A 13,351-nucleotide genomic window follows, 5' to 3' on the forward strand; every position below is an offset into this window, starting at 1 on the left:
TTTGTTGAGTTCATTTGTCTGTGGCTGTGGGTTCTGTCAGTCCTAGATGTCTTCCAGGGCTGGTGTGCTGTTGGGTGGTTGCAAACTGCATCAGGAGCTGACAGGGCATGATGTGTGAAAGGCACTTTCCCTTTGAACATCCAGCCCAGCACTGGTAGTCAGGGTTCCAGGAGAAGCTGTGTTTCAGTGCCAGTCATTTTGGAAGCAGCTTGAATCTCTTCATAGGCTGCCAGGATCTCTTTTTCAGTTTGGGTCTAACAGGCCTTGGATCCTTTGTATCCCTTACTCCTGACCCCAGGGGTCATCCTCAAGTGTGCCCAGGTACTTTTTACCAGATCGCTCAGGAAGGACCATTCTCCTGGACTGTAGAGCATGTTTTTTACATCCTGTCCTGTCCTGACTGACCCAGGGCTACTGCTTCAACAACCTCTTGTTTGATCTGTTCAAGGCTTGTTGCTGTTTAGGGCTCCACTTGGAATCATTTTTCTTGCATGTCACAAGATGAAAAGAGCTGACAATTTGACTGTACTCTGGGATGTGCATCCTCCAAAAACCTACAGCAAGGCCCTTTAACCCCACTTCGCTTTATCGCAAAGCAAATCCTGGCAGATTTGAATTATCTTCTCCCCTTTTTCAAAAAACTTCCTCTGCCCTGTTGTCCCATGCAGTGATGTTTTCAATGTGCTGTAAATGTTCTGGAGCCTCATCCTTTTCCAGTGCCGTCTGGATCAGTCCATGACAAGCAGTGGAGCTGTGTTTCTACCCCTGGGGCAAGTCCAGCCCTCAGTAATGGGGTGACTTCATTCAGGCCACCATAGTCCACTGTCACTCTGCACTTCCCATTGGACTGGCACTCTGGTTGTGTAGGGCTGTTAAAAGGTGAGCAGGTCTTGCTGAGCACTCCCAGCTCTCCAATCCACAGCCCATCCCATGGGTGGGGTCCCACAGGGCTGGCTGGTGCTGTGTTGCCAACAGGGCACTGTTGTGGTAGTGATCAGTACTTGTTCTTCATCGCTCATCAGTGTCACAGCAGAAGGGTCCTCTGAGAGACCAGAGAAGGAGTTCAGCTGTTGAATCCTCCTTCTCCATAGCAGCTCTTCTTAAAGCCCAATGATCCCTTTTGGGACCTTGAAATACCCTCTCCTGAGGTGATCCATGCCAAGGATTGCTTCGGCCTCTGGACCAGTCACAATGGGGTGTTCTGCCATTTATTCCCAGTCAGGCTCACGTCAGCTTTCAGTACAATCAGCTGTTGGGACCCCCTTGCCACCCCAGAAACAGAGATGGATTCTGCCTCTACAGATCCCAACGGCATCGGGGGACGTTGTGTCCTTATGTCCTTGTGCATCCGATGTGCCATGGATTCACACAGTCCAAGAGATCCAACAGTCCCTTTTCTCCTCCTGGCTGGGGGCAGGGCCCCTCTAGTTCTGATCATGGTACTTATTTCTCTCTCCTTGCTAATATGAACCAGAGGTCTTTTCAACAGGATGTGAAATAACATCAGCCTTTCATTCTGTCTGAGAACATGCCCCCAGTAAACTGGAGGGGCATTTATCCTCCAAGAATTTTCTGTGGTGGTGGTACTTCCTCTCAGCTCTTGTGCTCGTGCTGCCAGAGCAGAGGAGGGATTTTCATCCCATTTCTTCATGTCCTCTCAGTGACCATGCACTCTGGTAAAACCAGATGTTACCTTGTGGTGTGTCCCCTCTCAAGCTGGGGGCAGCTTGTTCCCAGTAGCAGAGGTTCTGGTCTGTGCTGGTGTCCGCATGGGACTTTTGCTTTCTAGTTTGCTCAATCTGATTTGTCCACAGTCTTGGTCAGTCCTTCCACAGGTTGGTAGGGAGGAAAAAAGATGATCTTCGTATTGCCAGAGTTAAGGAGTCTGTTCTCATTTCATTGACATCATTGCCGGTGAGTTGGCCTATGGTTGTGGCGCACTCCATGCAAACTTCTGCCACGTGGATTGCGTACTTAACATCCGAGGGAAAATAAAAGTCCTCAGAAACTGTTGTAACAGGCCTGAAGGAGGAAATGGGGGTGGAAAGCTGGGGAAAATAATTCTCTTCTGTTCCCTCCACAGTCTGTGTACGATTATTAATGGATTCCCAAAGGTAGTTCCGAGGTGAGGGCAGGAGAGCAGCACTGAACACCCATCCAAATGACCCTCATTGCTCTCGATGTTATTGTCTCATGAACTGATATCCCACAGCACGGCCACAAACCCGTCCCGCTCCCTCTCCCTTGCTCTGGAAAGGGGTGCTGTGATGGGCACTGAAGGAGACAGGTTAAGCACCACACCCACACGCGCAGACAAAGCAACCCTGTGACCAGCGGCTCCCTTCCTAAGGGCAGGCGCTCGGATCCGTTTGTTCCGACCCACCTGGGCAGATGTGTTGTTATCTGAGCCCCTGGAGCCCCGCGCTGGGTGCCGGGGAAGGCTGCTGTGGTTTCAGAGTGGTGTTCCCCGGTTTGGTGCTCGCGGCTCAGCCTCTCCCTGACCCCCTCCCCCTGCGCTGGGCTCCAGAGGCACAAAGGCAGAGATCACGGGTTGAGATAGGAGCGAGAAACAGCGCTGAGATAAGGAAACAAACAGAGAGGCGAATGATTCACGTGCAAAATGCTCAGAACACCCCTTTTCTCCCTGGAAGAGATTCTCCTGCCCTCAGCAGTGATGGGCGGTGGTACAGAATAACCCCTGTGTCCTGGACGTGCCCCCTCCCAGCTACTGCAGAAATATATCTGTCCTGGTCAGAACCAGGGCTGTGTCATAATCTACCTGTCCATCTCTCTGCTCAGCAGTCTTGGAAACTTAATTATCTGTGAGGCCATTAAGAAAAATGGGTCAAATTGACCAGTGATTTCCAAAGTGATTAGAGAAAAATTGATCCGAGGGAGGGGAGGAGATGTGCAGTTTCCCTAGGATGCCTAACTAACAATATAACCAGTTTGTGATCCTGCAATCAATGTCGGTCTGAAAAGGCGACTTAATTGCTGCAGGATTGAGTGAGTGGATGGAATTCTGTGCTGCAGTCCATCCTGCCTGTGATCTCATGTCTTTACAAGAGCCATCACCTGGAGCTGCACTCAGCCATGCTCACAGTGCTGGGGTGCAGAGGAGGGTGCAACAGTTTGATTCATTTTTTTTTGGCTTCTGTTCTGCACCGCTGCCTTCCTGAACTTTGGTCCCTGGCTTTGGTTAATGGACTTTAGTCAAGGTCTCAGATTATTTTTGCTTCCAGAGAGTTTTTTTCTTCTCATCTTTCTGTGTTGTTTCTGGACAAGCAGAGAATTTGTAACTACCTTTCAATTATAAGGTTCCATTTTATAAAGACTAAAGCGTATGAAAATAACAGTGGTACAAAGACAGGATACCCCTGTTTAGATGCCTTATGATTTTTGTGAACTAACTCCTGTTGATGAGTAGAAGCACATACTATTTAAATAAAACATTAGTATAATCTTAACAATTTCAGTGGTATTTAGTCCCATTTTTTTCTGATTTTGGCTTTGAAGCTTCAGCTCCTACCTGTTGATGTGTCTTTGCTAAACAGAAAATATTTGTGTTGTCACCTTTTTATTCCCAAAATCAGTACTTTAGAATCACTTCAGTCCTTGCCTTAATAAGATAAGCAAATTAATAAGCTTAAATAGTAAGCTAAATAAATTAGGCTATTAGACTGCAATTAGCCTGTCTTTGGCCATGCCCATTAGTCCTTTGAACGCTGCTTGAGGCCTCTCTGGACTCTGTCATTTTTACCTGTCATTCCTGAATTGCTACAGCGTGTTGGTCGTCGTTGCAGCAGCGTTCCCATCGCTCCAGACACATAACGATGGCACTTTCCACTTATCCAATTGTCTTTTCGTCCCTCCCGTTGGCATATTGAGAGCTCACATTTGTTCTTCTTCAAGCATTTTGCAGATTCATGGCTTTCGAAGTCTGGCCAAGCTTGTCTCGTTTGCTTCCTTTCTTTCCAGGCTGTTTTTTAGTCAAAAAAAAAAAAAAAAAAATCCAGCAGATACTGAATTGAATATTAACAATAACTATTTTTAGTTTATAGGATTGGATCATAATCAGATTACTTCAGCCAGGCTTATTTTCCACTGAGACCATGCTGCTCTGAGTTCTTTGATTCTCGTATCAACCTTTCAGTATTTTTTCTGTTGTCAGCTCAGTCCAATCTCATGATATTGTTTTGGTTTTAAATACTTGGCCAGAGTAGCCTTCTTCCATTTTTGTACTGAGTCAGTGCTTCAAAATTTAATGAAAATCAACATTTAACTTGGAGAGAAGTTTGTTGCTTTGGGTTTTTTGTTTGGGTAGTTTTGGGGGGTTTTTTTGACTAATTTATCTGGACCAGCTAATTAAAAAAAAAAAAAAGTTATGGCATTAATTTTAGGTATGTAGTGGTGGTATAAGATACAAACCCAGGAACACTTAGCACGTGCTTATAAATGCAGGTGCTTTCTCTCTCAGGAAAATTGAGGCTGAACTCAGTCTGTCCTGGCAGACCTTTTATTAAATTTGGAAACTCTGGAGTGAAAAGTGAGCTGGGGCAACAGAAGAGAGCAGAATCTCCCAAAGGAAAAGGGGATTGCAGGCAGCATAGCTGCATGCACTTGTGAGATTTCTGACAGTGTGTTGGAGAGGAAGCTAAAAAAGGGAGTAGGAAATGATGTGCTTGTAACAGGAGTGGGGTTTGCAGCCTTTTGTGTCGGTTGCATGTCCTGGGAGCCCTGGAGAAATGCAGTGATGGAGTACCCTGGACTGCAGGAGTGAGAGCTGGGGTGGTGGAGGTGAGGGCACACTTGGTAAAAACTCAAAGGAGAGGAGGGAAGGGTAGAGTTTATTTCCAGCCTGAACATCTGGTGTACAAGAGGGAGCATAACCCATCTCCTTGATGCTGGGCTGGAGGAAGGAACGCTGTGGTGTGCCAGTGTTGCTAAAAGCAGGAGGCAAAAAGAAAGCTTTAAAAGCAGAAGGAACAGCACAGTGTGGAGATCCAGTCTGCTCCGAAAGATGTCTTCAGGATTAGATTAGTGAACTTCTCACTTGTGTCAAGTCACCTCTGAGTTGTACCCTCAGGTGAGGTTTGTAGGTTTGGTCACAGGCTTCCTCTATAAATCTAGGAAACTCCAGGAACTAGAGGAAATGGAATTGCTGTTCTGCTTTGAAGAGAACTAAGAAGCAAAACAGGAGAAGCACCTCCCACAGCTGCTGCTCAGAGCACTGCAGTGTGATGGCTCCTGTGTAGTCCAAGGCAGCTGAACAAAGGTTTTAAGTGCTGGGGGGGGTTTTTCAGCTTGGAAGTTTGTACGTTCCTTGGCTTATGAGAGTAGAGTGAAATACCCTATTTCCTATCCACACTTGGTAATAGATTCCAGTATCTTAGAGAGTTGCCATAGTGATAAAAAAGGGAACAGAATCTACTTGTCTTCCTGGGATAGCAGAATTATTAAATTAAATGCTTCTTTTCCATTAAAGGAGAGTGTCATTATCATATTTCTGAGAACTGTTTCAGAGCAGAAATAATGTGCTTAAGGTGGCGTCCTGCATTAATCGTGTTCCTTCTTGAGGCGCCTCTAGCCTTAACTCGAATTTGGGATACACCCCTTTATCTCTCCCACTGCAGCTGGTGGAACAGAGCAACACCTTTTTTTGGGAAAGTCTGCTCTACTCCATCAGCATTCATGCAGCTGTGACCACAAAGAGCCAGGCAAAAGAAGCAGGATTGCCCAAAATTGAGGCACAGAAACAAGTACGAGATGTGAATTGCAGAGGATGAGGTGGGATGAAAGGAGCCACCATGGGATGGAGTGCAGGGAACAGGCTGCTGAAAATGGTGGCAGGAAGAAAAAGGAGATTAAATGATGGAGGGGAGCAAAGGCAACATGTAGGGAACATCCATGAGCTTAGAACAAAATGGGAGTGAACGACATAACCCAGGTTGTCAGAGAGAAGCTTTCAGCTTTTGGTGTAACAGAGGCACTGGATGGAAGGTGGAGCAGCCCTGTGATGCACATCCATGCCTGCTCCATGCAGGTGGAAAAAGAAACAACTCACACTGGATTGCGCTTTGCTTTCCTTCTTTTTAGAAAAGTAAATTTAACAAGCTTTAAGCCAAATACAAATCTTTGTGATGGCTCAGAGTTCCCTATGAAAATGACCATTCTTACCAGGTTGTAAACTCCAGCGTTCTTGCTGGTTTATCTTCTTTGGTGGCTTTTAATTGCCTGGTAATCTTCCCCTGAACGAGCTGGTTTGGGATCAGAGTTCTGTTTCAGAAATATGAAAAACAAAGGTCTTCTGAGTATCTGCCTTCCCTTACCTGCCTGGCAGAAACCTGGAAGCAGGGGCGGGAGTTGGGGTGTTCAAGCCTTCCGAGTCCTTTGCTCAGAGCCTCCAGCTTCCATTTGCAGAATAAGCAAGCAGGATAAAGTCTTTACAAGGTGTAGGCTCTGTCTTGTGCATATATTTACCAGTTGTTTTTTGAGATCTCAGTCAGCCATGGTTTAAAGTCCCACAGAAATCACTGGGCTCAGCATTCAGATGATTACCCAGGAGCTGCAGTTTATGCCTCGCTCTCTGGGGCGTCTTTCAGCGTGCGATACTCTGGGATCTGCCCGATTCTTCCTTTCCTTCCACCTCCTGTTTGCTGCCTTCCCACCAGGGAGGAGCTGGCAGTGGTTGGCTTTGCTGGAGTCCCTACCTGGCTGTGTTTGGAAGCAATTCCGAGCTGCTCCTCAGGGAAGCAGGAGCAGCTCTGGGGCTCTGTGGGTCCTAATGCTGTTTGGCAGCGGGTTGTTCTGCCGCTGAAACTCCTTGCTGACCCCAGGCTTGGTTGGAAACTTTTAAAAATGGGTAAGAGTTGTTCGAGCAGCTCTCACATCTCACATGTGCTCTTACTCTCTGGATATCACAGTCCTGTTAATTTGTATGCTTCCTAGAAAAAAAAAATGAGTTTAAACCCCCCTGAAACCACAAACATCTATCAGTTTTAATGAACTCGTCTTGTGGATGACACCTCCTAATTTTTGTTTCCGTATTTACTTCAGGGGTTGCTACCTAAGGAAGGTATTTCCACTTATTCAGACTATTCAAACGAAGTGTAGGTTAAAAAGGCATGTCTAATGTTTTACAATGTTACTAAATTATGCTGCTGCTTTTTTTTTCTTTCTTTTTTTTTTGCCCCCCCCCCAGCTTTCAACATTGAAATACAATGTGGCAGAGAGCAGGATAGCCAAAATACAAGGTTTCAGCTGGAAGCTACTCTGCTTCCAGCTGATTTCGAAGAACAGCCAAGCATTTCTTAAAATTTCAATCAAGTATTTATTACTTAATGACCACCTAGAGTAGGAAGAATTATCCTCATCCTATTAAGCACTCAGCTGGGAAGATTTGAAAGGTTGCTTTGTTGTTGTACAGAGTTGTGATCTATGTAATAACAAGATCTCTTGGAAAAGAAATGTTAAAATAAAATGAAGCAACCACGTGGTGGTACCTGTTAGGATTGCAGAGCCTCATATTTCTCATATTTTTCCTAAAGATCTATTTTTAAACATTCTTCCTTTAATAAAAAAGTGTTAATATTTCCTGATAATGAGGTGAGAACACCTCTCTGTTTCTTTTGGAGCAAGAACTTAAATTTGAGGTAAAATTTGCTCATTGCCCAAAGAAAATCTCTCTTCTGCTCTTTCAAAAAAAAAACTCCTCCAAACTTTCAAGCAAGTTCAGGGAAGACTCGAAGGGCAAAGTCGTTCCAACAAGGAAGTTTGTAGTTGGGAATTAGACATGAGGAAACTAACTAACAGCCCCAGAATTAATGTTCCTATTTCTGGCTTCTGAAAGGTTTCGGTAGTTCTCCTAAGCTTTCTCAGAATCTCACTTTTGGTTTCAGAAATTTTCTTCGCTGTTGATCTGATAGACCCTTATAGCATTAATGAACAGCTGTCATTATCAGATGACACTTTCTTACACCTTGTCTGAAATAGTGGGTTGAGTGGGTAATTTTATTAAATACTTTCTATTAATTCTTCAGAGAAGACTGCCAAAATCTGTGCTGTAATAAATAATAATTAAACTAATTTTTTTTCTGAACATGCGGTCTGCAAAACAAACAGAAATACAGAAAATTAAATTCTTGCTATTCGTGCAGTGTGATAGTTGCTAACACCACTTCTCTTTAAAGGCGATCTTGGGCTTAAACTTTAGATGCTAATTTTTGGTATTACTTATTTGAATTATTCAGCTTTACTCTGGGACACAGCACATATTTGATAACCTCATATTTTGCAAAGTAACAGCTTTTGGGATTTTTTAAATGTGTAAAGATAGAACGTCTTGTACAGTGAAGAATGTTGCCAGATTTGGGCCTGTCACTGGGCAGGATGCAGCGAAAGGGAGCTTTTCCTAACATGAAACTGCTTGGAGAGTGGCAGGGCCAGCTGTCTGAAGCAGAGGGTACAAAGTACAGGGACACAGAGGACAAGGCCCAGGCAAATTGTGTTTATTGGACCCTGCCCCGCTGTAATTTGCTGTAACTGCTGCTTCCTCAACTGCTCGTTCAGCCCCATTCCTGTAAGCATAAAAAGCAACCCCTGAATAATGGCTCATTATGAGGCTGTTCAGTGATAAGCTGATGTGAACAGGCCTTCTCCAGCTCTGGGAACAGTCCCCCTGAATCCCAGGGGAAGGGGAGAGACCAGGACACCACTGTGTGTTGAGGAAGGAATGGCTGGAGAGGTAAAGGGAAGAGGAAAATAGAATTTACTGTTTTCAAATAAAGACTTTTCTCAGTGGTTGGATTAATATTTAGGACCAGGTCGTAAAGTCACCTAGAAATTCTCCCAGGGTGAGGCAGGGGGGTGAACAAATGGGATTGATCTGTTAAGTAGCTTCTGTGGGAGGTCCTGATGGAGCTGAGGGGGCTCAGTCTGGAGAAGGCTCGGGGGCACCTTCTCACTCTGCAGCTCCCTGACAGGAGGGTGGGCACCGCGGGGGCTGGGCTCTGTTCCCACAGAACAGGGGGCAGGGTGAGGGAACAGCCTCAAGCTGTGCCAGGGGAGGTTCAGGTTGGACATGGGAGGAATTTCTTCCCACAAAGGGGGGTCAGGCATTGGAAGGGGCTGCCCAGGGAGGTGGTGGGATCCCCATCCCCAGAGGAGTCCAAGGAGAACTTGGACGTGGCACTCAGGGCTCTGGGCTGGGTGACAAGGTGTGATGGGTCCCAGGTGGGACTCGATGGTCGTGGAGATCTTTTCCAGTTTCGGTGATTCTGTGGTTCCAGTAGAGGAGGTTTCACCACGGGGACATCCTGCAGGCCAAGTGGCTCTTTGGATGCACAATGTTCTCTCCAGTCACTTGGGGAGTTGTGTTTCTGTTTCCTAGTCTTGGGGAGTTCTCGGGGTGTCATTTGTTAGAGCTGTCAGTCTTAGACATCTTTCTGCTCAGACACTTCTCCTCAAGTACCAAAACATAAGTTGATAACCATTTGCACGATGCCTCCATACATTCCCCTCCCTTCCCATCTGTCTGTGTGCAAAGTCATGCTTTGTGCTCAGAATGCACAAAGTATCACAGGATTTGAAGTTTGTTTGGTCTTCCAAGGTTCCTGTAGTGTTGGAAAAAGTAATTTCTGTTAGCGTGGATCGAGAAGGATGATGGTGTGTTTTCCTTTGATTTTGTGAATTGAATTGCAAGACTTCAGCCCCACACAGCTGTATACATTTGTAAATCATCTCTTTAGGTTATATTTTAACTTGGTAGAAGTTGGGAAATTGCGAATTTAATACCGAGAAATTAATACTGAGAAACTTAAACTGGAATTCTGTCTCTGCGAATGCAAAGATGGATATTTGACATATGTTTTGGTTTTGTTTGTTTTTTGGTTTTTTTTTAATCTCCCTTCGGAATCACGAAAATTCTAATCATTTCATTCATTCATTCTCTTGCAGCTGGGAATGACAGGTAACACTACTCCCTTTGGGCAGCCTTTCAGTCAGACTGGAGGGCAGCAGATGGGAGCTGCAGGGGTGAATCCTCAGTTGCCGAACAAGCCAGGCCTGGCCAATAGTCTGTCTCCCTTCCCTGCCGACATCAAGAGTACTCCCGTCACCAGTGTGCCAAACATGGTGAGTTGGACTGCTGCTCCCAGCATTCTGTACCTCTTCCTAGTGCTTTCTAAATTCTTGGGTGATCCAGCTTCTGCAACGTTACCAAATTACTTCTCCACGGTCATTTAAGCATCAGGGTTGTCCCGTGGTGCCTCGCTTCCACTCTGCAGTGTGTATGTAAAACTTGTGTACGTTTTAATGCGGTGATTGTACTTTCTGAAGAATCACAGTTATAAAAACTGCATTGCACCCTTTCATTTTGGCTGGTATGTTTAGTTCTGAACCAGATTAAAATGTCTTCTTTAAGTTCTGTGTGTCAATTAGAATGAGTTGGGTACATCACCACCTTCCTGAAACCTCATATCCTTTGAAACTGATGTGGTAAACACCCCAGGTGCTTCTCACTTTATCCTGTGCATGACTTGCATGTCACAAGCTTGCAAGAGCAGTTCTAATTCGGATGCCTTGCAAGTTTATAGTATGATGTTTACCAGAGTTCTCTTTATGAAGTTAAATTAAATATTCCCGTTTGTCTCGGGATATTGCGTATTAATCAAACTGCTTGTGTTGTTTCTATGGAAACTCCAGCTTGTTGCATTTTATATTCTTATACATGATAGCAGTTACTATAGAAACTTGTAAGACCTTCCATAAGATGCAAATTGCTTATTTTTTAATTTAAATTTTTGAAAAAGCTATTTTTTGGCACAACCAATGCGTGCTCTTCCATCAATGCGTTTGCTACCTGCCTGTCACTAATAGGCTCTGTATGAGAGGCGAGAGGATGCAATGAACTTCCTCTTTTCTCCTGATTTTAGAGAATCGCTTCCTAATCTTCCTCTGGTTACGCTGTGAAATCTTTCTTTAATATCATCTGTCATTTACTGTTTATGGAAAGGAGCTTGTGACTGGATTAATACCATGTTCAGAACACCAGTTGCAGTCATGCAGAATGTTTGTAAAAGACAATTTGCTGCATGACTACTCTAATTGTGTTTATTAAGTCTTTGGATGAGGTGTAAAGCAAGTGAATTATTGTCCTGATCCTGCAGAGAACCTGCAGGTCTCCCCAGAATGCTGTATTCATCTCAGGGGCTGAGTGGTCTTGAAGCCTAATTTTGTGCTCATTTAAAGGTCAGGTTTGGGAAAGTCTGAATCTTAATATAGTCACTTACTAGTATAGGATGTAGTCAGGTGGAATAAAAAAGTCATTTGCCATCAAGGCTTGTCAAGTGATGGGAGAGAAATAAAAACTGATTTCTTTCTCCCATCCTGTCCAAGAGAAAGAGGAAAGTAAAGGAAACTTTCCCAGTAGTATCAATTGCAGTTTTAAAATGTCAAAAATACCAACTGAGAGAACAATCAGAACCGTCTGTCTTTGTTTCTCAGGGGTCAAAAGCTTTGCATGTGCAATATATCTTCTTTTTCCTCACCCCAACACAGAGAGTAATGGGCGTTTCAGCCAGCAGACATTGGTACTGTGGAGCCCAAAGGTCTCAGCTCACGTGGGGATTAGAGGTGTGGTGGTCCTGACAGGGGTGTAACTTCAAAAACTGAATTTTCCATCTAAACATTTCTATTGCAAAGCCAAGAACTTTATAAGAAATGTCACACTTGTTAGAATTTAACCTTTATTTGGCAACAGTGGGTAAGACAGCGTAATTATTTGGTAATAGCACATCCATGGCCATATGTTATTCCTTCCACAGGGACTTTGCTTTATTCAGTGAACAATATGAGCAGAGGCCCTGGAAAGAGCACACAGTCGACATTTAGTTCTGTTTTTGCAGCTGGGTGTGTAGCTGTGGGCATTGCTGGCTGTGTGTTGTGATGTATCTCACTTGGTCATTTCCAAACGCTCTTTCCTGTGGCAGCAGCACTGGAGCACGCACGTACTTTGGATTAGTTCATTTTCACAGCACCTCTCTGAGATAAAGATGTGTTGCCCCAGTTTTAAGCACAGAGGCACAAGTAGAGTAAGACTGGCAGAATCTGCTGACTCAGCACTTGAGGTTTGTAGGCTCTGGCTTGCTAAACCTTACTTCATATGTTAAGGCATTGCCTAGGGATAAAACAACATCCCCAGCAGTTCCATGAGTTACAGAAACAGACATCTGAGTGACATCTGTCACTCACATTGGGCAACCAAAACGTGACCCAAGTGGCTCTTGTGAAAAGCAGCTGGTGACAGAGGCAGGTCCCCAGAGCAGAGCTGCAGCGTTTGAGCAGTCCTGCCGTGCATTCTTGCTGCAATCCCGTTGCCATTTCTGTGTCCTGGGATGCTTTGGGTCCCTGGAGATGATGGTTTATTTAATGTGCTTGGCCTGGAGACACGGCCTGTCCTGTTCCCTGAGGGAGGCAGCAGTGATGTGGAAAAGGGTATTGTGTTAACATTGACCAAAAATGAACCCGTGGAGGATCAGTTCAGACTCCATCGCTACAGCAAGTGAAAGACAACTGCCTATTGAAAAAAAAAAAGAACGAACCAAAACCAAAAAAACCCCCCATTCAGGGTCCTTTGTGGGATGAGTGCAACCACATATCTTGCTAAACCAGCCCTCTATACTATCCTTATCTTAAAAGGGCCCCCAAAGTACTGTTCCATGTGAGAGACAACCCCACGTGAATGAAGACACTGGTGGTGTGTGGCCTGTCTGAGGCAGGAAATGAGATTGCAGCATGGCACTGAACACTGTGGTTACCACAAAGGGTATTTCAACAAGAGAAGAGGAAGCAGAAAGGTGCAGCCACTGTCTGAGGACCCCTAAGTCCTGAAAACTGAAGTACTTTTAAATTTTGCTTTCAGTCTTCAGCCTTACACCTTATATGTGTGCTGCAAAAGAGTAAAAAGATGATTCGTAACGCACATTATTCTAATCATTACTGTGTGTCACCCCTGTCTCCCAGCAGTAACCAGGGCTTTTCCCACTGCCAGGCATAACCCTGGCAGCCAGGACAAATGTGCTGCAGCTGTGGATTTGGATTTTTTGATCCAAATTCAGGCTACCACTCTCCTGAGAGCAGCACTCTCCCGTCCCCCCCCTGCCTGCCCAGTAAATGGGTCTCTGAATTGTTAGTTCACTGCAGCCCATGTTCCAGGCATGACCTTACACTACACCCTGAGAAGCAAGTTTGGATTAATCTCTTTAATTAGAAAAGAAGAACAAACCTTATGGTATTAAAATGATTAAGAGGTCAGCATTAAGGTATTAATTTTCAGTGCCAGCAGGATGGATTG

At 44.8% G+C, this 13,351-nt stretch overlaps 1 protein-coding gene across 4 annotated transcripts in view; it reads left to right on the forward strand.

Annotated features, from left to right (window-relative positions):
* CREBBP (CREB binding protein) overlaps positions 1-13,351 on the forward strand; it is a 95,555-nt gene that overhangs the window by 28,108 nt on the left and 54,096 nt on the right. For all 4 annotated transcript variants that reach the window (XM_040078712.2, XM_040078715.2, XM_040078713.2 and 1 more), the window contains one exon: positions 9,955-10,131. In XM_040078712.2, coding sequence (XP_039934646.1) covers positions 9,955-10,131 — 177 coding nt within the window. The remainder of the gene's footprint in view (positions 1-9,954; positions 10,132-13,351) is intronic.

This window comes from Hirundo rustica, chromosome 15 (genome assembly GCF_015227805.2).
Source record: "Hirundo rustica isolate bHirRus1 chromosome 15, bHirRus1.pri.v3, whole genome shotgun sequence".
Classification (NCBI taxonomy): Eukaryota; Metazoa; Chordata; class Aves; order Passeriformes; family Hirundinidae; genus Hirundo; species Hirundo rustica.